Source organism: Ochotona curzoniae, unplaced genomic scaffold (genome assembly GCF_017591425.1).
Source record: "Ochotona curzoniae isolate NIBS_2020 unplaced genomic scaffold, NIBS_Ocur_1.0 contig_3622, whole genome shotgun sequence".
Taxonomy (NCBI): Eukaryota; Metazoa; Chordata; class Mammalia; order Lagomorpha; family Ochotonidae; genus Ochotona; species Ochotona curzoniae.
This window is the reverse complement of record NW_024465926.1, coordinates 4,725,852-4,750,155: the sequence shown is the minus strand read 5'-3', so window position 1 is coordinate 4,750,155 and position 24,304 is coordinate 4,725,852. Positions and strand designations below refer to the sequence as shown.

General features: G+C 49.3%; 1 protein-coding gene across 1 annotated transcript in view; it reads right to left on the bottom strand.

Annotated features, from left to right (window-relative positions):
- CDYL2 (chromodomain Y like 2) overlaps window positions 1-24,304 on the bottom strand; it is a 120,205-nt gene that overhangs the window by 31,411 nt on the left and 64,490 nt on the right. Inside the window, exon 2 of the mRNA XM_040982329.1 lies at window positions 16,217-16,811. Coding sequence (XP_040838263.1) covers window positions 16,217-16,811 — 595 coding nt within the window. The remainder of the gene's footprint in view (window positions 1-16,216; window positions 16,812-24,304) is intronic.

Genomic DNA, 24,304 nt, shown 5'->3' with positions numbered 1-24,304 from the left:
AACACGGTGCTTGAGATGGGACAATGGACATGGGAAGCAGAGATGGGCACTCAGCCTGGCATGAACACGGTGCTTGAGATGGGACAATGGACATGGGAAGCAGAGATGGGCACTCAGCCTGGCATGAACACGGTGCTTGAGATGGGACAATGGACATGGGAAGCAGAGATGGGCACTCGGCATGGCGTGAACACGCTGCTTGAGATGGGACAATGGACATGGGAAGCAGAGATGGGCACTCAGCCTGGCATGAACACGGTGCTTGAGATGGGACAATGGACATGGGAAGCAGAGGTGGGCACTCGGTCTGGCATGAACACGGTGCTTGAGATGGGACAATGGACATGGGAAGCAGAGATGGGCACTCAGCCTGGCATGAACACGGTGCTTGAGATGGGACAATGGACATGGGAAGCAGAGGTGGGCACAAAGCCTGGCGTAAACACGCTACTTGAGATGGGACAATGGACATGGGAAGCAGAGATGGGCACTTGGCCTGGCGTGAACACGCTGCTTGAGATGGGACAATGGACATGGGAAGCAGGGCTGGGCACTCGGCCTGGTGTGAATGACTACTCGAGATGCAAGCAGCCCATAGCAGGTGGCTCAGCTGGAGCCCCGATTCCATACCTGGTTCTAGCTTTCTCTTGCTGTGCATTCTGGAAAGCAACAGATGAAGCCTCAAGCAGTCAGAACCCTGTCACCCACAGGAGACCCAGACTGAGTTCCTGTCCCCTGGACTCCGCCTGGCCCAGCCCCAGCTACTGTGGGGACTGGCGCAGTAAATGAGCAGACGGGAGAATTCTCTGTATCCTATTCTCTGACTCTCTCACACACTCTCCCAAGTAACTGAAATAGCAAAAAAAAAAAAAAAGGAGAAAGAATCCAAATTTCTCAAAGATCAGATGACACACATTAAAAGGCAGATAACCATACTGGACAGAATTAGGTTTGTAGACAGTTGTCCATAAAGACAGGAAAAGACATCTCCACTCAGCCAGCAGAAGGAAAGGCACAGACAGACTCCACAGAGCAGAGAAAGGCTGTCACCCAACGGGTAAGGGGGAAAGCTGCCCTGGGGTGGCAGGGGCAAGGGGCTGGGGGCAGGGAGGAAGCCACAGAGGAGGGAACCAATGAGGGTCAGACCCAACAATGTGCATACCACACATGGCCAGTCTGCAGGAAGCACAAGCACACCAGAGTTACATCAGGACCACATTCAATACAGGTACAGAAGAACCCCAAGATCCTTTCAGCCAAGAGGGTGAGGCATCAGGGAGCTGACCCAACCACCATGTGGGGAGTGCTTCCCTGTGCTGGCTCCACACTGACACAGTCACACTGCACAGCCAGCACACTGGTGCCTTCACACCTGCCCAGAACTCCCAATGTCTGAGACAGACTCTTCGTCCAAGTTCTTTCTTTCAACTGCTCACTGTAACGTAATAATTATAAGTTGCTGAGTGCTTGTTAGGGAATCCAGAGAGACCAATTCGCTCCTCTTAGCAGCCCTACAAGCAACTGCCCTTCTGCCCATCCAAGGTCATGTCACTACAAAGTGCCAGCAGGGGTTCAGGGGGTGGGCGTGTCACACTCAGTTTCGTGGTAGCCTCAGGCAGCAGGATTCTGAAACCCAACTCCAGGTCCTGTTCCAATGCTAGCCCTGATGGACACTCTGCTTTCCTTCCCGAGATTCCAGTGTTCACTGAACAAATCAAGAAAGAAAACTCAGGCGTTGCACCTGTTAGCTGTGTCGTGTGATGGCGCCACCAAGCAGAGCTCAGGGTGGTGCTGCTGCTGTCCCCACGCCTGTCCAACACACACACACAGCAGCCTGGGATCTCGGGGGACAAGTCTGAGACCTATCTTCTTTGTGTTTGGAGACACAAAGAGAACACATGTGCCACCAAGTGCCATCACGGTCACAAACAAGCAAACAGGTGAACAAGGAAACCACTCAGGTGTCCACCAGAGGCCCCAGGCCGAATTCAGAAGCCAAGTTCCCGGCCTGGGCTACACCCAGGCTCAGCACGTCTGCAGGTCCCGAGACCTCTGTGTGTGAGCCACGCTCACTACACTCTAGATTTGTCGCGAGCACAGATTCCCTGGTTTTCTGCATGCAGGCTGTTCTGCAGTCCATGGCCTCTGCCTCACCACAGTCAGGTGAGAACTCACCTCCCAGAGAAGCCCAGGGAGAGAACACGGCATGGGGCTCTGATGCTCATTTGCCTTGCTAAGAGAAGTGTAACACCTTGCAGGGTTGGAGCTGCTGCAGTGCAAGAGGAAGTCGGCGAGAACAGAGATGCTCTCCCTCCTTCCTGTCAGCTGAAGGGTCGTGCCCATCTTGTCAGGGTTGCTCCAGGGTTACTGGGTGCTCTGCCAGAACAGCATGTCCCTGCTGTCTGTTTGCAGTTATCTGGCCACTGAGCATGTACCTGGTCAGTGCCACTTGAGTACACAGTGAGCAGAAACACAGGACCTACCCTTGTGGACCTCACATCTGATCAGCACGACCTAGCAGAACACACTGCATGCACAGGAAGGGCCAGTAGCTGCACTGTCCAAGGCAGCAGCCAATGGCCACAGCCAGCCACTGAACTTGGCCATTTTGCTCAATTAACTGAAATTTAACTTCAGCCCCCAGTGCCTGGGGGCTACCCTGCTGGGCAGTACAGGTCATCCCAATTCAGGGGAGTAACACACTGGGTTTCTAGACAGGGAGCTTTCTTCCAGCATCTGACTCCCTTGTTATCAAAATGCAGTAGCTGCCTTTGCTACAGTGTGCACCCCACACATGCTCCATCTTCAGAACCAGTGGGGCCCAACTTGGAATGAATGAGTGAATCAATGAATGAATACTGGACATACAGTGCAAGACCTATAGGAGCAGCCACCTCTTGGCAGGGAGGTTAAGAGAGGGAGAGAAAGAGGAGGTGGGAAGGAAGAGGAGAGACGGGAGAAGGAGGCAGATTTCCTGGTGTGTGGTCAGCTTACAGAAGACATGCCCGGCACTGTGGGCTGTGCTGAGGGTGCCTACGGCTGGTCCTGTCCCAGCAGAGCAGACAGAGGGCTATGCTCGCTGCCCTCCGAGGCTGCCGGTCACAGCAGCAGCTTCTTTAGGTAAGAGTCGGCACAGGAGGGGAGAGGAGGAAGAGGCTGCAGAATACCTTCCGCTTAGCCCACTCACGGCCTGAGCATTGTTGCTGTACCATTATCTCAAGTCCAGCCACCAGGCACAGTCCCGAACCTCAGGGCCTCAGGTCAATGGCAAAGCTCAAATTCACCAGTGCATTAGAGCAAAGAAAAGAAAATCTTGGCCAAGTTAGCCATCTGGCAGGTTATAATTACCCTGATAAAATCTATACTCTGAATGTCCACAAAGTCTAGGCTCCCAGAGCGGTGACTGCAGGTGTTTCACGACAGTTATTGTCAGACATTTCATGTTTTAAGTAGCCAAGCAAAGACGTGCGTTCAAAATGCAAATGATTTGCTTAAAATGACCTCTGCTACAGGTCAACTCAAAACATGGGCCAGAATCCCAGAATGGGGCGAAATAGTCCAGAGCATATTCCAAGCATAAAGTGACTCTATTTGAAAGTCAGCAGCACCTTTTCTCAGTCACTTCTTTGCTCAAAAAACTTCCACACCTCCATCTTCTGGCCTCGCCCTCTTTCATAACCCTAGTTTCCTTCCAGCCGCTCAGACACGCTCATCTCCAGGTCAGTCAGCCTTTTTGGCAACACTGTGCTTTCTAGGCTTTGGACCACTGCTTCAGCCACGCCCCCTCGGCCACGAATGCCTTTTTGTCCACCTCCATGCAGAAACAGAGCTCCAAGGCCACCTACACTGCTTCCCTTCCCTGGCAGTTATTGCATCCTCCTCTCGTACCCAGAGCTCCCACAAGACAGCTCATCCTGATCCTCCCAGAGTCCTCCCCACCCTTGGCTCCACAGCTGGCCACCTGGGACCAGCCATTACCTGCATGACCGGCTGCCATGTTGTTGCAGAGCCGGGCTTGCTCACCTGGGTACCCTCAGCTCCCAGCACACAGAGGGTGAGCTGAACTGCAGGGGATGATGATGATGACCTCAAAGACAAGACTGAACGTAATCCATTTGGTCCAGCTCTGCTCCAGAATCCCGCAAGAAGCAGAGAGGCAGCAGATGAGAGCGTGGGGCTTGAGTCTGATCCACAAGCTCTGAGTTTGGACACTTTCCAGCCCACAGACTTACAGGCAAGTCACCTCTCCTGCCCATGCCACAGTCTCCACAGCTGTGACATGGGGACAGTTACACACACACCTGCTAGGGTTCACTAGGTTACTGCACACACTGTGCTGGGAACAGGGCATGGCTCACAGCCAGGGCTTGGTCATTGCTGGTGACTCTGACCTTGAGTGACAGCAGTCGCTTTACTGGTCCTATCCCAACGTTTTCTCGCCTCTAAACTGTACCTTGTATTATTCAGCATTATGTTCCCAGAACAAGGCACACAGTGCCCCATTTGTGGGTCACTCAGGCAAGCCCATTGTTCTCAGTGGTCACTTGCTAACTCTGTGATGTCAAAAGCATAAATGGCCTTTACTGACACTTGAGAGATATGACACATTTTTAACACATCTTAACAGAGCACAGTTGCTACTGCCAAAAACATTCTCTGTTCTCTGCTCTCTGTCCAGCCAAGCTTCATGCATCCTCAGGTCTCAGATGGAATGGCATACCTCAAAGGCCCTCCTTGGGTCCCCACCATCCCCCGTGGTGGGTACCATGGTGTGTAGGACACCCCATTTGTGGAGGCTGACTCCTGCCCCTCTTCTCCCGTGACAGTCTGTGCTGGAACACATCGGCAGCAGCAGCATCACACTTGGGCCAGCACAGTGTTCAGAGAATCCTTCAACCTGCTGTTTCCCCTCCTGCCACCCCAAGTAACCTGAGGAGCCTGAGGGCAGGAGACCCTCACTTGCAGGGTACAGAGGTGGGCTGAGGTTCCATCCGCCTGGCCCCAAAGCCACTCCCAGATGCAGGGCCAACTCCCTGGAGCAGACCCTCCCCTGAAGCTTGATTTAGAATCAGATGCACCCCCACATTCTAGTTGAGGTGGCACCAGGCACAAGAGCTGCTCCTGGTTCTCTTGAGTTGGCAATATACCAGCAGCAGCACTGCCCATTTCCATGCTCATTCTAGAAGATACAGCTTACTCGGCCCCTCCCCCAAGGATATCTCAACTGACTCCATCCCTACGCTGGCATCAGTGTCCCTGTTCATCCCTCCCCCAACTCCTTCTACAGATCCTCCTGGTGGCATTAGTTGCTTGCAGTGATTTATCTGAACAGTCCCTGGCATACAGGTAGGCACCCTTGCATACTGGTTAAGAAAGGATTACCATACACAATGTGTGGAGTGCTCTAAGTTACAAAGACCTAGTCAGGGGACACGGGGAAAGAGCAGTCACCCATGACCCAGGGGGTGTCCCAAGGGCTTTCAGCAAGCTCATTCACTTTCTCTTTCCCTTCACCACCATGGGACACACACAGCTGTATCTTAGCAACAAAGAATTTGGCCAAGGAAGGAGGCCGAGTGCCCGTCCCTGTCCACAAGCTCTCGGCACACGACAGTAACCGGGTGACCCCCCCCCACCCCCAGGGAAAGCGACACATGTGCAGGAACATGAGACGGTGCCCATTCTCAACTGTAAACTAAAATTAACACGGGGCTTGCAAAAGCATCCGTAAGGCCGGAAGCAGCCAGGGCAGGAGTCCTGGATGTTGATCACAGATGGGAACAGTTAAGTCCCTGCATGCCACAAAATGCCAACAGCCACGGGAGGGAAACAGGCCCATCAGGCCTGATCCAGAGACTGACCCGGATGGGTGTGACATGGTAAAGAACGAGGTTCACAACCAGGTGGTCTCATGACCTTGCCAGCTGCTCAGTCATCATCCCTGTGACATGCTGTCAATGCACGTATGTGCACACATGCCTGGGTGCTGTACATATGCACACATACATGCTACAGTAATGCTCATACTCACATATATATATATATATATATATACACCACAGGGACACATATACTCACGCATACTGCAGTGATGGACAATGTTTTTTTTTTTGGCGAGGTGATAAGGATATGACAAAATCACAAATATTCAAGGAGAACTATTTCAGGACAAGTAAAAGACATAATCAAAGAAGTTAAGCTTCAATTAAGTACAAAATGATCAGCAAATGGCTCAACAGGAGAAACACGGCACAGCCTCCCAGATAAATGTGACGGCGCTGCTCCAGTGCCAAGGTGAAGATGCACCCAATGTGCAGAGGGATGGAGACAGGGACGTGCATCACCAACTCAAACCGCAAACACTGTTACGTGTGCGACATGCACAGGCACGCACACACATCTCTCTATGTGATGGCCATCTTCTAAGAAAGTCAGATACACAACAAGGAGGGACAGCGGAGATGTTTCTGAAGGCACCAGGCTAAAAAAACCTCACCACGTGGGTCAGAATTCAGGCCCTCCTCTGGGGCCATCCCCAGGTACGTAGGACAGTAATCTCACTTCCTCAAGCCTGTTTCCCTGCCTTTCACAAGGACAAGCCACTGCACAGAGACGTCGGGATTCCTGGACCACTGCACAGAGGACCCTCAGCCCCACGCCTGGCCCACAGCCAGGACCTAACACAGTTGCCGGTGCCATCGCTGCTCTTGTCATCAACAATAGCTCAGGATGAGGAAGGCCTGCAGGGGAGACCAGGGTCACACATCGCTGAATTGGGGACTGCTTCAGCGGTCGTGGGAGCTGGGCTAGCTTCCAGTCTCCAAAATCAACAAGGAACTGAAGTCAACGGCTGCATTTATACCAGCTGCTTCAAACTGCACAGCCCATGGGCTGTCCTGGTGCAGATGACAAAAAGGGAATGTGTCCCTGTTAGAACTCAACGTGTGGCCGACTGCAGAATAGAAACTCACGTGGCTACGCTTTCTCCCGGACCAGATTCGTCTTCCTTGCCTGTGTGGGAGGGAATGACGAACCCCCTATAGTCACACCCGAATCCTGGGAATCGGGCTTTCCTGCTGTGGAGGTCACTCTGGATATCCTAGGGGCCATCACCAGCACAGAAGCCTTTGAAGGTGGGAGGAAGAAGGGGCCGAGCCAGGGCAGCAGTGGTCAGGGAACGGGGTGGGAGATGCGAGCCAGGGGTGTGGGCAGCCTCCAGATACAGCAGATGTGTCCCTGAGCTCCTGGTGGAACTCAATCTCCCTGTTCACCTCCAAAAGCATCAGAGTACAAGGCCGCACCAGTTGAAATGACCAAGTCTACGCTTACTTCTGTCAGCAACAGCAGCACTGTGACCTTGGGTTCACCCAGAGCACCTGATTCTGGGGCAGGGGACCTGGCATTGGGTTGGGAACTGTGTTTCTGTTCCAGCTTTGCCTCCTGCTATACTTACACAAAAGTGAGCAACGCCCTTGGTTTCCCAATGTGGGATAAAGGGGTTGTTGAGGCCACTGAAGGTGGAGCTTACAGTCAGTACCAGAAGGGCTCCCTGCACACACACCAAGAGAAGCACCCCTTTTTCCATTGCACTTCTGACTTTCCTGCTTCTTTTTCTTTTGGAACAAAAGGGTTTTGTTGGGATTTGTTTTATATACTACGAAACTCACTCACAATGTACAGTGTGAAGCTGATGTTGCTACCCATGTGGAAGACACAGCTTGCAACACTGGCATTTCATGTTGGAGGGCTGATTCCCACTCTGGTTGCTTTTTTTTTTTAAGATTTATTTATTTATTTGAAAGTCATAATGAGAAAGAGAGATGGAGAATAAACCTCCCATCTGCTGCCTCACTTTATTCTGGCTGTTTGCAGGGAGCTCTACTTTCACTCCAGCTTCCTGCTAATGCACCTGGGAAAGCAGCAGAAGACGGTCCAAGTGCTTGGGCACCTGCTACCCATGTGGGAGACCCAGAAGGATTTCCAGACTCCCAGCATCACCTGGCCCAGTGCTGACTGCTGTCACTGCTACGAGGAATGAACCAGCAGATTCTGTGAATGTGTCCCCTTTTCGCTGTGTCCCTCTCTGCTGCTCTTTCAAACAATAAATAAATCTTTTTTAAAAAATGGAGCAAAGAAAAAAAAATTAGGCCCTAACCATAAACAAATAAATGTACTCAGTTGTATAAACATTACCAAAATCTAATTCCAGAACACATGACCACTCCCAAATGGAGGTCTGTACCCATCGGCAGTCACCCCTTCCCATTCCTCCCTCCTCTTTCCCTACTGCCACCTGCTCTGGACATTTCACAAGAATAGCATCACACAGCTTGGATCCTTGTGCCTGATTTCTCCCACTATGCATCATAGCACTTGGTGTCAGCCCCTCGCCTGCTCCTTTTTGTTGTATGAAAAGGATATGCCTTGGTTATCCACCGATCTATTAGTGCAGAGTGTTACATACTTCTCTCCTTTTTTGTCATTTCTTCCGGTAAGGAAATAAACTTCAATAATTAGGGAAGTTCATTAAGGGGTTCATTATTTCCTCCCAACGGGCAAGTAAGTTCCCTTTAAGATTCATGCGAGCAAGTATCTAGCAAAGTGGTTAAGACGCTGTGAGACACCTGCATTGGATACTGGGATATATGGGTTCAAATCTCAGCTCCACTCCCAATCCAACTTCCTACTGATGGCATCCTTTGAGAAGGCAAGTGATGTCTCTAGCATTTGGGTCCCTGGCAGCCACTAGATGAAGCTCTAGGCTCCTGTGAATCCCAGGCCCTGGCTGCAGCCCAGCCTGTAAATCTGGTCACAAATCTCAGCATTGCCAGAACCAGTATCACGCCCACACTCCCTTCCTTGGTGCTTCCTTAAGCTTGTTGAGCCTCAGCTTCTCCAGCTGTCCACAATGTTGGTGGTAGATGCCCCTGTGATGTGGCCAAGTCAGAGAACCATTGAGTGGAATGAGAGATAATAAGTAGGCTAACACCAAGGACAAGGCCATTACTGCCACAGGAGCACAGCAGACATTGCACAGGCCACACCAGCTCAGCCCAGACTGCAGGCAGTGATGAAAACTGGCATCTGCACAGGCAGGGGGGCTGGGGTGGGGGGAAATGGGCACACGCTCTCCTGCACAGAGGAGCAGCTTCTCATGGATGCTGGCCAACAAGATGGTTACTGCTGAGTTGGATCTGAGTCTTCCTTCAAGGCTTGAACCTGGGGAACAGCTCCCACAGCAACCCAAACCCTTGAATCACCCAATGGATAGCCACATGGAAATGGTTCCTTAGGCTTGTCCTTCTAAAAAAATCAAAATGGTCAGTTGATTGATTGATGAGAGGGAGAAGAGAGAGGTCAAGAGAGAGCCAGATCTTCCATCCATGGTTCACTCCCTACATGCTTACAACAGCCAGGCTGAGCTAGGCCAAAGTCAGGAGAATGCAATTCTATGGGTGTCATCCACTGTTTTCCCAGGTAGTAGGAAGCTGAGCTGGAAGCAGGGCAGCTGGGACTGGATCTTTCCGGTTGGGATGTTGGAAGCAGGGCAGCTGGGACTGGATCTCCTATATTGGGATGCTAGTGTCATGAGCAGCATTTTAAGCACAGGTCCCACTATGCTGGCTCTAAGGGTTTTCTGATACAGTTGAAAGGGGAAAAAAAAAAAACCAACATCTGTGCTGGCTAGGAAAGCTACGACTTGATTTCCAAAGCTTGACAATGGTCAAAATCCCATCACCCTCTTCTGGAAGCCAACACCAGACCCAGGAGGAACAAGCTGGGGAGAATCAATTACCCCCTTGGATGTGCCGCGGGCCAAGTCATTCTTGGCTAAACAGCCAAACTCTCCATCACAGCCTGGCACTTGCCCCCAGACACAGAGGCCAAGTTGGACAAGCTCTTAACATCACTAAATGAAACGGTTTTAGCTTCATTCATCAGCCCAGGTTACTTTCTCACTGTGCTTTTGTTATTACTGGTTTGGAAAATCACCCACTTGTAAAAGCTCAAAAGGTTGGCTGCAGTTTGTTGGCTATGAGAAGTGTGTTGAAAGAACACCTGTGCTCAGGCACACAGGTACCTGTGCCAGCAAGAGGCCACAAGGCCATGCCCGTTAGGGCCCGGGAAGTCACCAAGAGATGCTTGGCAGACATCTGAGTCAGCTTCCCTTAAGCCTCTTCCAGGACAGGCCAAGCACCTTGGAAAGCAAGGGTAATCCTAAAGGTCATGAGCTGAAGTCAAGTTCAGGGTGAGGAGCAAGAAGTTCCAGAAGCAACCACAATTTTGAGGAAGTGCTGAGGACCTGTCACAAACCCAATGGGCTGCACAGCAAGGGCTTTCACTGCCGTGTTCTTCTTATGTGAGACTTGCCAGTGATTTTCCTTTTACTTCCTCTCCCTGACTGGTTTGGAAACAGAGAGAACTCCAGACTCATCCTAGGAAGTCGAGTTTTCTCCGTTGTTGCCCCAAGCCCACGGTGAGCTCTATTTTCTAGGACAGAGGGAGCGGATGTTCCAGAACGCTGGGGCTGGCCCTGCACAGCCTTCTGACTGTTCTTTCTGGCCTCTTCTGAGAGATTCTCAACCATGAGCACATCCTCGCAGTGACTTCTCTATTCAGGGTTTTCAAGCCCTCCTTTAGCCTGTTGGGTTCCGTTGCATTTTTCCCCTAGGGAAACTGCGTCTGGATTTTCAGATGCAAAGGCACAGGGGTACCTGTTGGGGGTGGGGGTCACAGGCTCAGATGTTTATACCCTTTCACTAGTCAGCAAGGAGGGAGTTGGGGTAGATCCGGTTCCGCCACCCCGAGTTAGAGCAGATGAGGTCTTGCAAAAGTGCACAGAAATGCTATGCATAGATGTCTAAAACCTGCCTTCATCAAAACAAACATCTCAGGAGAATGGGACACCACATCTTATATCGGAGTGCCAATTCATGCACTGGCTACTGCACTTCAGTCCAGCTTCCCACGATGGCTTGGACCCTGCCACTCACGTGAGACACCTGGAGGGAGATCTGGCTCCTGGCTCCGGCCTGCCTTAGCCCTGGCTATTGCAGACATTTGAAAAAACTTCTCTCACTCACTTCTTTCTTCTCCCTCTGTTACTCTGCCTTTCAAGCAGATGAAAAATAAACGTGTTTGAATAATTAAACTTATCTTTTAATTTCAGCTTCCACGAGCCTTTTCAAACAGTCTCTTATTTTGGTCAGGGATGCCGAAGCTCACTGGGCAGTAGTTTAGAGGCCCTCTCTGGAGTCAGACCACTGGGATTTCCCTCCCAGTCCCAACTTGGGCACCTGTAACCACAGTCTCCCCTGTGGTGGATGGGGCGGGGCATCAGCTCTGTCTCAGGACTACTGGGGGTGGGGCCGGGACGGTAACAAACAGTAGTTTGTGGGCTCCAAGGTTGCACTTTGGAAAGTTCCTGCACTCAGAGATTTCAACCACTAATGTATTATCTCTAATTGTCAGCTTTATTATTTATTTATTTTTTTAAAGGCACATAGACAAAGAGGAGGAGAGACAGAGAGGAAGATCTTCCATCTGTTGATTCACTTCCCAAGTGGCTGCAATGGCCAGAGCTAAGCCGATCCCAAGCCAGGAGCCAGGAGCCAGGAGCTTCATCCGGGTCTCGCACATGGATGCAGGGACCCAAGACTTTGGGCTATTCTCGGCTGCTTTCCCAGGCCACAAGCAGGGAGCTGGATGGGAAGCAGGGCAACGGGGATTAGAACTGGCACCCATATGGGATCCTGGAGAGTTCAAGGCCAGGACTTTAGCCACTAGGCTATTGCGCCGGGTAGTCAGTTTTGTGCTCAGGGTTTCCTTGAGTATTCCTGACAATGCACAACTTTGAATCTCACAAACTTTCTACTTAGAAACTATTATCAATGCAAACGTTGGGCATCACAGCTAGAGGGGCCAGCCACGCCGGCATCTGCACATTTCCAACTTGGAGTCCAGCCGCCTGGGGAAGCAGTCCCAAAAGCAGGGTTCCTGAACCTGCAGCCACAACTGGGAGACTGCCAGAAATACAGATTCCCAGGCTCCACCCACTGACTGAATTGAAAGGCTGGGGGCGAGGTGGGAGAGAAGAGGCACTGCAACCCACGTTAAGACCTCTGCCAGAGGACTCAGGCTGCTCCATTACAGGGAGACACTAGGACCTCAAAGATCAGAGGGCGTTCGCTCCTATCTAAAGTGCTTTTGAAAGGAGACTCTCTATTCTGATCAATAAGAGGGAAAACAACCATATGGAAAGCCCAGGAAAGAGGAAAGCAACGTTGGAGAAGCGATGCTGAGATCATTTGAAAAGATCAGAGGAGAGAGAACAGTACCCCTTGTGTGTATCAGCTGGGGATCAGCCCTGGGATGCCAGACCCAGGTGACAGACCACCACCATCAGGACTCCAGGAGAGGTATTCTAGGAAATCGTGGGTTCAGGGCCACAGGAGGATGAGGTAGTGTGTGGGCTGTTCCTGGCCAGGACATATCTGCAGAGCAGGGAGGCCTCTGTGGACCAGGAAGCACCAAGCATCTCTCCTGCAGAGACCCCACAGAAAGCTGGCCTGTTTCAGAGACAGCTATGCAGCCAACAAAGTGCTGCAGCCAGCCTCAGCAGCAGCGAGGAGGAGAAACCACGACAGGTTTTCAAACTCCGCAGGTCCAATCCCTATGGCCACCTGCAAGCTCCAAGCCTGAGGAGTGACTTTGGATCCAGCAACATGCAGCCTCATGGATCCCATGACACAGGCACCTCTACGCAGGAGCCACATAGATGCCCCTGGTGGTTAAACTGCAGCCTCATGCGCACACAGCCCGCAGCCTGCCCCAAGATCCCCATTCATTCTCTGGGCTGCAGCCCCAAGGGAGACTGAGGCAAATGTCCCCTGGACCACAAGGCCATCCCGTGGCTGCTGGCGGAGAATCAGAACCAAGAGTGGGACTGAGTCACTGCTGCACACACCCTGCGGACACTGTAGGGAGCAAACGCAGCTCCAAACCAAAACACCACCCGCTGGAGCCCCAATTTAGCATGTGTTCCCGCAGCCCAGATCAGGGGAGTCAGCAGTGAGTGAGTGGCATGTTACATAAGCCTCCTTTCTGTATGCAGAGCCTTAACACAGACGAGTCTCAACCATATAAAAAGCACTGGCCCACCCCCAAAGCAAATGCTGTGTGAGTGTGAGCAGGATCCCACACCCTCACCCAACGCCGGCAGAGACAGGCCCTCCTCTTGATGCAAGCCCACTGCCCAGCCCTGGAGTCCTGGGACCAGGACAAGGAAGCTGGGGTTAGGAAGGGACCCCTGGACGTGCTCACTGCCTGTACCAAAGCTCCCTTGACCACAATGCTGACCTCTTGCTACAAAGTTCTAGAACCATAGCACATGTCTTAAGTCATGTCCATGCACCTCAAGCCTCTGACTGGCAGGAACCCAAGCCACGTCCTCTCAAAGGTTCCCTCTGCCTGGAAAATCAGCTAGTTCTAACTAGAGTGTTAGAGCTGACGTAGCCAGACACTTGGCTCAGAAGTGACCAGAGATGCCAGCGTAGATTCAAGGGAGACATGTGTGACTCCTTCCACCAGACCAGCCTCAACATGGAGACAGAGGCAGCTCCTGCAACTTCCAAGAGAGCAGGGAGCATCAGGGAGAAGCCCCAACTACACGTTTATCACTTCCTACTAACCGCTAGCATGCCATGAGCCCCAAGAGAGCGCTCCCAAAGCCAATACTGAATTACAACTAACACCCAGTGTGGCCCATCAACGGCTGCTCCTGTTTTGCCACATGTACAGCACATCTCAAAATGCAGTCAGTGGGTATGGGCCACAAGCCTGTCTTCTGGGCTCCACCCCAAACTCAGCAAGTCAGACCTGAGACTTTCACATACACACATAACCTTTGGAACCATTCCCTGGGCCTCACAGGCAACAGAATGCTAAAGGGCCATCAGAGAACGAGAGTGAGCCAGGCAACATCTTCCGGTACAGGACACATTTACAGCAATGCCAAACCAAAACAAGCAAGATGGAGTCAGAACCCTCCAGTGTATAGAAAGCAGCTCTCAGAAGCTAACAAGACGTGACCCCTCAACCCCCACCACGGACCTTGCCAGCTGATCTTCACCTTCTTCTCCATTGCCTGCTGCCAGGTCATGGACCGGAAGCTACCAATGAGGCTCACAGATAGAGAGAGAAGATGGCTAGCAGGTCAGGTCCACTTTAGAGGGCAGCAGAGTGAAAGGCGAGCTGTCTTGCAGGCTGTAGCCTGGCAGCCAGACTCAGCCGGCGGTCCTCCGTCATGCTCTGCTCTGACACATGATGAGCAGGGCGGGCGGTCAGGCCCAGGCTCCGTGCACCTGTGCACCTGCACCCAGGGAACCCCAGAGGCCACTCTGCCGCCACCTTTCCTGAGCCAGGGAATCCTGAGACTGCCGGCAGCTGTCATGAGAACATCCGACAGCAATGTGGATGCTGAGCCTCATTTACACAAGCCCACTTCTCTCCAAGCGATAGGTTTTAAAACAAACAGCTTCTACATATGCTAGTAACACAGTCACATCGGCAACAGGGATCCCCAGACAGAAACATGAGTCAGTCTGGGGGCAACGCCAGCTAAATAAAGCCTGTTTGGGTGCAATCTGTCTCTACAGAAAGAGGATTCTCAAACTAAAGACTGCTCAGCTGCCCTGGCCAGCCTCAGTCCTTACAGACACGGGGACAGCATGTTCCGGGCACTCAGACTTGAGACCCCTGGCACCAGCATGGGTCTGTCCTATCATCACTTCCTTCATGAGCTTTGCCAGCATCCAGGTGCCCATCTGCACATGTATTCTGGTTCCCCCCCCCCCACTTATAACCTGTGTGGATCAACACAGCTGGACATGTGTTGTCCATGCCAACGAAGGCTTGACCGACATCCCAAGACGCTGAGCTCTGCTGGACACAGCGGTCTGAGAAACAAGATCTAAAACATGAAGCCAGCAGGGAGCAGCCAGGTCATCAAGGTAAAGCTAGGCTGGGGAGCTGGGCTCACTGAGGTGACAGTCTGCCTTCCTCCTTAGCTTTGCCCACAAGGACTTGGTGGGAGAGCGGAAGTCCACCCTCTAGCCAGCAGGAGTGGCCACTCATTTTCTTGCCAAAGGCCACTTGGACATTTATCACATGATTTGCGGAGTATAGAAAATTTCTCAATGTGAAATTTAGCCTGCTAGAGACAGTTAGGATTCCGAGTCTCTCTTGCACTCACCCTGGCAGGATCAGAACAAATGTCTTCATGGGCTTCATGTGGCCCTTGAGCCAAACGCTCCCCACATTTGAGTGTAACCCACATGAGTAGTCGTGTTCGCTGAAGGCTGAGAGAACTCCTACTGGATGAAACCAGAAATATGCTGTGGCCTGCACATGGGCATGCCCCTCAAATGCTTGCATGGAAGCTCACCCCTAGTCCGAGAGCACTAAGGGGACCCATTTGGGAGGTGATAAGTTGCAAACCCTCTGGCATCCTGTCTGGGATTTGTGGTCCTGTAACACAGGCTGATAGGAGCTACTTCTCTCCTTCTGCAGGGGAGGATACATATACGCCACCATCCACACCAGGAAAGGGCCCTTGACAAAAGAGCAGATAATAAATCCGTTGGCATCCGGACCCTGGGCTTGCCTCCTCCAGTGTGAGCAGTGTCAATAATTTCTGGCTTGCCAGGTCCACGTGTTTCTGTCATGGTGGCCTGAATGTACTAAGAACTCGTGACGTAAAAGGGAGGGTGACCAACAACCAGAGTGACAGCCGGCAGGCTTGTCAGGTGAAATTCAAGTGCAAACTGCATTTGGGAAGGTGCAACCAATCCACTCTGGCTACCCCAGAATGAAGGAGACGGGTCGTAACACACTGCAAAGGCGCTAGCTGCCTGCAGGTATAAAGATTGGGTTCCAAGAGCTGGGCTGTCTTTAAAGATGTGGCTCCCTCCCGAGCAGCCACCCACTACCCTGGGTGTCACACAGCAGAGGTAGCCCTCTCTGAACTTGCTGCAGTGCCACAGCCTTGGCAAAGGAGTCGGCTACCAATGTGGGCATGTGAGCAAGTCAACAAGTCCTGTGAGTGGCAATAGGAAAAAATTCCCTCGAGAGCCCAGAGTCAGGCATGGGGGCAGGGGCTTCCCGGGCATCTCCCCAGGCCAAAACCAAAAAGCAAGAGAAATGAAAAGCTACCAACCAAGGCCATTCTCTGCCAGGGCTGCATGGTCACCATCACACTCGCCTGCGTCCTGCTCGCCCAAGTGGTCGTTCAAATCCAGGTCAGGCTGACCAGAGCCATTGCCAAGGTGCTGCTCGTCCTTCTCGGAGCTGGCATCCCCGTCCTCCACGCCATTCTGTGCCTTTTTCAGGGGCATGATCTGCAAGCCACTGGGTGTAGTCCTGTAAGACACGGTCTTAGCGGCCCTGTCGCCTCCCCCGGGGGGCTTGCCCGAGTACCCCTTCTTTGGCTTGGACGATGGGGAAGGGTTGATGCGCTTCCGCTTGTGGGAGGTCCCTCTGCTCTTCCCGGGCTCAGCAGGCCTGGGTGGGAGCTTGTCCACGGAGGTGCTGCGGCCATCCCGCAGGAGCTTGGCGGCGCCCGGCTGCTTGCCTGCCTTGGCCCTCTTGTCCTTGCACACATGCAGCCCGTTGAACTCATCGATAAACTCCTCACAGTGCAGCAGGTGGTGCTCAGGCTCCCACGTGTCCTCCGTGCTGCCGTAGCCTTTCCATCGGATGAGGTACTCCCATTTTCCTTTCCTGTTCTTTCTCTTGTCTACAATCCTTTCCACCTAGGATATAAAAGATGAAGAGAGTCAGAAGAGAGAGGGACAAAACACAGGGCTGGCCTCAGGCTGCGAGCACAGTACAGAGCCCTGCTGGCCATTAAGCCAAAAGCCAACACTTCCAAGAGGGCTGGCTTCCTCCGGAAGCTCGCTGAATCACACCAAGGACAGCCACAGCCCATCAAGACTGACATCATGCCCAGTGTGGCACATCCACAAGCCCAGCATACATATTCTTTTTAGAAGCTGTACCATGAGCCTTTACAAGAAATGTCATTTTCATAACACCAAACCAGACTCGGACTTTTAAAAACCAATCTGGAGTGGAGTTTTTATCATCCTTACAATGGTAAGTGCCACGCACTGAGCCATCACAAGGCTAACACATCTTTAGTGATCCAATACTAATGATGAGGAATGGTCACAGGGCATTTACACAGCACATGCTACTCTCCTGTCTCCATTTTTTCCCAGCAATAACCCAACAGCATCAGAGCTTTCTCAATTCTCATTTCAGAGTGAGGGAACCAGAACTCAGAGAAATCGCATTCCTCAACTAGGTTCTAAGACCGATGTTGGCAGAGCTGGCATTCAAACCACTCTTCCCCCAGACCTGATTTCCTAACCACTACAGCATACTAACATTCTCACTGCAGAGACCCTCAAAATTGACTTTAAAAAGACTCAAATGGAAAAAAAATGACCCAACTCCTCCCCATGCAACTGAGATATAACAGAGGGTCCAGCCACAAGGCAAAGGAACAGGTAACTTTTGCTAAGAGCCAACCTCAGGCCTCCCATAACCTCACTGGTGCTAACATTATTCTCAAGTGACAGAGGAAGAGATGGGGTGGGGGACAATCTGCCTCCAACACATGACTAGGGAAGGGTGGAGGTGGGATCTGAGCCTAGATGTGCTGGTTCCAAAGCCATGTGCTACTATCTGTCTTCAAAGGTAAGAAAACTTCCCCTGTCCTTGGTTCATCACAGGGAAAACACATCATTGGAGATGTGAGGACTGGGGTCAAAAACCAGTTGAAGCACGTATCATGTTTACTTGTGCCTTTCAACATTGCTGTGATTTTAATTCCCAATACTGTACTTCAAATTTCAGTAAAAAATAAAACAACTATATTCCAAAATGCATTAAATTTAAATGTAATGAGCATTGAATGGAATTCTGACCTAAATGAAATGTGGACTTTTCCAGAATATAATATTGACCCAGTGTGATTAAATAATAAATAAGGATTATGCCCTTCCCTTGAAACTTATGAAAAGGAAAAATAATATTGAAGGGGAAAGTAAGTGCTAAGTATAGTTGGTGGTTCTGAAAATGCATACTGGTTACATGGGGATTCATTAGGAGAGTCTATGTTTGAATTTTATATTCTTAAAAATTTTCATAATTAAAAGTAAGAACTCTTTAAAATGACCTAATCTCATGAATGACTTATATGCAACTATACCTCAACAAAATAATTAAGTGTGGGTATTGTGGTACAGTGAGTGAAGCCAAGACTTAGGCACTTGCATCGGGTATAAAAGTCCTGGTATGAGCCCTGGTTACTCCACTTCCAGCCCAGCTTCCTTCCAACGCACCTGTGAAGCAGTAACTGGGTTCTTGTCATCCACATGGCAGATTCGGAAAGAGTTTCTGGCTTTTGGCTTCAGTCTGGCCCAATTCTAGCACTCATGGAATAAGTCATCAATGGGAAAGATCTCAAAATCTCTGTCACTCTGCCTTTCAGATAATTAAGTCTTCAAAAAATAATTAAAGAACTTTCACAGCTTTATACTTCATAAATATGTAAAAGCCAAGACACTTTATAACATTGTCTCTTCACAATTTTATCTCCTTAACTGATTAATCTCAATTCCAATTGGCTTGTGTCTGCTAAATCATCTTTCCTTCCATAATGTTCTGTGAACATCTGCTTCAAATTCACTGCATAATTTTTATGTACATCACACAAACCTGACAACAGTTTTGAGAATCACACCTGACTAACACAACTTCAGCCTCTGGGTCTACGAACAGGGCTGTTGAGTGTGTGTCACACAGATTCAGGAGGACAACAATGAACCTGGAAGAGCCTGCACTTTGCCCATCTTAAGGACACTGTGGTGGGGAACACAGTGCAGGTTTTCAGAGGGAAAGAAGTGAAGAAGCAACCAGAAAATGCACAACGTGACTTTCCCAAGGACACCAACCCAGAACGTCAGCAAAAAGCCAAGACACATACTGGGAGCTGAGGGATGTGTGTGGATAGAGGTCCCCAGCCCTAAAAGCAGATGCTGGATGGAAAACTTCTTTACAATGGTAATGCAGAGGGGACTACAGACCAACAGCCAACACAATGAATGACGGAGTAGATGGATGGATGCATGGAAGGATGGACAGCTACACGGATGTTGAGAGTGGACAGAGAGCAGGGCTTGGGAATGCATGGGTGGCTGGCTGGATGGATGACAGTCATTAACCAAACATGGGCTCAGTGTATGATTAAAGAGCACAAACTCTGGAACAAGACAAAGTCCCCTGGTAAGGCTTTTTAGTGTGTGTTCTTGAGAAAGTCACTAAACCTCTCTGGGTCTCCGATGACTCATCCAGCAAGGGGGAAGTAACAGCCGCTCCCTCGCTGCGTGGCTGAGGGGAACAGACAGACAGGCGCTCTTTTTGCATTGCACAGTAAAGGTCACCTAATCCACAACAGCCTCCCGTGACCACAAACCTCGGTGGTGTCTGAAGACAAGATGTTTCCCCAGCCTGCAGGCCAGTCTGCTCCCCACCCACCCAGACCCCTGGAAGTGAAGAAGGAGTCCTTTGGATATGGATGACAGCTATGCACCAAGGAGGCTGGGTGGGAGGGCAGGGATCAGGGTCTGGGCAGCTGGTTGGGCCAGTGAAGTCTTAATTACAGAGTCATAGGGTGCTTTATGAGGGAAAGACCACTGCTTCCAGTTACAAAGTCACAAGTTGGTGAAACAATCATTTCTACTTAAATTATCCAATGCAATGATGAGCTTTGTGTTAAAAAGCTCATCCAAGAGCCTTTTGATCATGGAGATTTAAGCAGCTCTAACCCTTTCTGTCCCTACAACTCTGGACAACTGACTCAACTTCTCTGTGCCTCGGGTTTCCACACAGGGCTTCCAGGAGAATGGAAAGGAAAAAGGGAAAAGTATCTCTAGCACTCCCAAAGGACCCCAGGGGACATGGGAGATTGCTCTGACACGTACAGGAGATTTCAGCTGCTGAGGGTGTTGGCAGACACATGCCCATCCACGGCTTACCAACAAACAGGTTCCAAAACACAAATGCTTCCTCTAAAAGTTCAAGATGGACTCAGGGCAGCTGGCTCCCAAGCACCCTGCCTTGTTTTGCTTCATGTCAAGACCAGAGAATGAAACCCCTCCAGGTCCACTGGCTAACCTTCTTCCCTCTCACATTCAGCAGTGTGCCACACAGATCCAGAATTCTAACAGTTTCTGTTAAAACCAAAGCCCCCATCACTTAAGACTGCAACATTCTGTCTGGGAAACCCTTTCTCCTCCTTAAGCACCCACAAACCCTTCCTGCTGTCTCCTAACTTCTCCTTCCTCCGGGAAAACAGAAACTAGTTTCCTGGTCCAGCAGCTGTCTCCTAATGCAGTATCCTGACCAACCTACAAAGCCATGTGCATTATCTATAGCTCAGTCCCTCCAAACAACAATAAATTCTTTCACCCTGCACCTGTACATAAGAGAACAGTATCAGAAATTCACGTGGCACAACATCATACATCTCCTCTTTCTAAGATGAGTAATCTGAGATGCTGAACTAGTTCTCAGTGTCCAACCAAATCATTAATTTACTCTCTGTGGTCCCAGCTAATCCAAAACTATATTCTATTGCAAGTGAGTCAGAGTTTTCCAACTCATGTAAGTTAATCAGGGGTCAGGGTGGGGGAAATCAACACAGGACAGAGTCACTCATCAAGGCACAAGAGAATAACTCTCTCTATGTTGAATGCCCAGGTCAAAGACCAATCCCATGATGGGAAATGATGGCTCTGGTGGTGTTTGAAAACATGTCAACTTTATTTCTGTCTTTGCAAAAACATCTTTGTTTCAAGAACTCCAAACTTCTCATTCTCACACACCTTCCCCTGTCCAAGATGGCAGGCATAAAAATCAGGTCAACTTGAGAAAACAGTAAATACAGACACACATTGGATAAGCACACATGGGAGCAAAACCAGCTGGGTGGTCTTCCAGAGAAGAAAGAAGAAAGAGGACATCTCATATGTTTTTGAGAACAAAAGATAAACACCATTGTTTCAAAGGCTGATTTGACAGGTGCTGTAAAAATTTTAAGCATTTTACTTACAAAAGGACAAATTTCATGTATTTCATATCTACAATTGATTTTCAGTGTAAAGCTCAAGAAAGTACCATAAGTATATAAGCTAGGATAGATGCCAATGATGTCAAATGAATATTCAAAGGTAAGTACGATGCTTCACTATGGATATTCACTGAACAGCTAGCAGGGAAAATACTGAGAATAAAAGTAAAATGACTCCCAATGGATAACATGAATACTGAAAGCAAAAGTATGATCATGTCACTTTTGAGTGTTAAGATAGCAAGCGCAGGAAATAGTCCACAGGAAGACGGTCAAGACTTCACAGTGTGAGTTTTGCATTTTACCATGAGAGAAAGCAAATAACTGTGTAGACTGTGAAGCCAGTTACCTCAAGAAACGAACATGTTCATAATGCTCTTATTCATAACAGACCAACACTGAAAACAAATATTTCAACTGGTAAGTAAACTACAGTTGATCCCTGCAGTGGGCTCATTAGCAATAAAAGGAGTGTGTTAGACACAACACGTTGCAGGAAGCTCGCAGGCACTGAGCAGAAAAGAGGGACCAAACCAGAAGAACACAGACTGGGTCCAAGGGCTTTACAGCAACCCAAGTCAGCTCGTGTTTCCCAGGATGGCAGGTGGCACGAGGGTAGGGGAAGAGTGACCAGGAAGCCCACAAAGAAATTTTCCAGGGAAATGGGATTGTTCTAGAGAAGGAAAGACACATCTTCCATCTGCTGGTTTACTCTCCAAGTGGCTACAATGGACAGAGCTGAACCAATTTGAAGCTAGGAGCTTCCCTGGGGTTTCTCCACATGTATTCAGTGTCTCCCAAAAGGGTGCAGTGTCCCAAAGGCTTTGGGCCATCTCCACTGCTTTCCAGGTCATACGGAGGGGTCTGGATGGGAAATGGAGCAGCCAGAACATGAACTGGCACCCATATGGTATCCTGGCGCATGCAAGGCAAAGACTTTAGCCATTGGGCCATTCAATGCACCAAGGTCCTTTTACATTTCTCTTCTGAGAAGCTGAGCAGCAGTGACACCCACTAACAGCAAAGACATCCATCACACAGTAACTGGTTTCTAAATACCATTCCTCCAATAAAAGCAGCCAGGGCTCCCCAGATAAAATGTTCACTGGCACACATTATGTAACCAGGTAAGCTTGCAGAATCTGATAGTGCTAGAAAGAAAGGTTCAAAATACACCAATCAACCAACACCCATGATGGGAGCATGTCAAATGTATTAAATGAAATACCAGTGCCCAGAACTGCAGCAAGCTGAATACCGAAACAATGACAGCACTGGATTACCACTCAATGAGTAAAGCTAATATCTATGAGTCTGTCTGACAGCATTAGCTTAATGGATTAATTAGCAGTTGGCAAACCATGACTCCATGCCTGTTTTGCAACAAAGTTTTACTGGAACATATCCAAGCCTGGACATCTGTGTACTAGCTGTGGCTGCTTCCACCTTACAAGAGGAGAGTGAGTTGTGGTTGATAGTAACCAGAGCACCTACAAACTGAAAATGGTTACTATTCACTATAGGAAAAAATAATTGCTGACTCTGAAGTAAGCAAGCAAATCAAGAAGAAAGACAGGCACTCCAGATGAGAGAGAGAGATGAAGTTAATTCATCATTAGAACATCAGAGTAACAACTTCTGCACACAAGACCCACGGATGGACTGCTAATATCAATGGGTGAAACTTGAAGGCAGAATAAATAGGAAAAATCAAGACGTGCACAGGGATGAAGAGAGAACCTTGAAAAAGTCAAATCGCATTTGATGGAGACTCTATAATATTAACAGCCAACTTCATATGAGAAACTATGGATGCCAAAAGGCAATGGGATAACACATTGAAAGTGTTGGGTTGGGGGAACTTGTCAATCAAGAATTCTGTAAGAACCATAGTGTAAAAATAATGAAAAAATTAAAGTATCATAGACCATAAAGAAGAATGAACAAATCCTTAGCATTCCTGAAGGGCAGTATCTAGGATTTGACTAATGAAAAGTCCCGGACAAAAAAGAGAAAATAAAAAGAGTGGGAGAGGAATTACATTGAAGAAATAATGATCAAAACTTTGCAAACTTGATGAAAAATGTAAGTCTGTACACCCAAACAAATTTTAGGCAGTACAGCCACTCCAAGATAGAATCTAATGAAATCATCAAGAGAGAGTTACCCACAATGCCAGCCTCAACATGATGTTTTGTAACAGAATAATACAGACTCCATTCCACAACATAGGGATCATTTTCCAGATTTTTGACAATACAAACATGAATAAATTTTTAAAAAACGTATAAAGCAAAGTAGATTCTCAAAACATAAAAGAATTTGAAAACTAATCAATGAAAAGATATCTAGAAATTCTTCAAATATTTGGAAACAAAACCATATGCTTCTCAACAACCTATGTATCAAAAACCACTACATGAAAATTTTAAATATTTCAATGAAATTCAAGTATGTGACATATCAAAATGCATTGGAGATCGGCATTCAGAATGAAATTCGTACTCTATTGTAACAGACAACATAATTCTATCAAATGATGCATGCTTCCACATTAAGAAAGAATTATGTATTGGGATGTAGCTGCTTAGGCTCCACTTGGGATCAGCACGACTCAGACCAGGATGCCTGGCATCAAGTGCCTCCTATACTTCCGTTTTATCTTCCTGCTGATGCACTGAGGGGTGGGCAGATGCTGACTCGACTACTGGGGGTCTCTGCCACACACAGAGAGATGCCAGTGGACTTGCAGAGTTTTTGTCTCATCCTGACCCAATCATGGCTACTGAGGGCATTTAGGTAGTGAACCAGTGGATGGGAAGCCTCTCTCTTTCCCTCTCTTCCTCTCTCTCTCTCTGTCTCTCTCTCTCCCTCTCTTCCTCTCTGTCTCTTCCTTTCTCTCTCTCTCTCTCTCTCTCGCTCTCTCTGTCTCTCTCTCTCCCTCTCTTCCTCTCTCTCTCTCTCTCTGTCTCTCTCTCCCTCTCTTCCTCTATTCCTCTTTCTCTGCCTCTTTCCCTCCCTCCATCTGATTTTCAAATGGAAAAAAATTTTTTAATAAGGCCAATAAAAAGACCAAACTAAATCTAAAGCAAGCGTGATATAGACTAC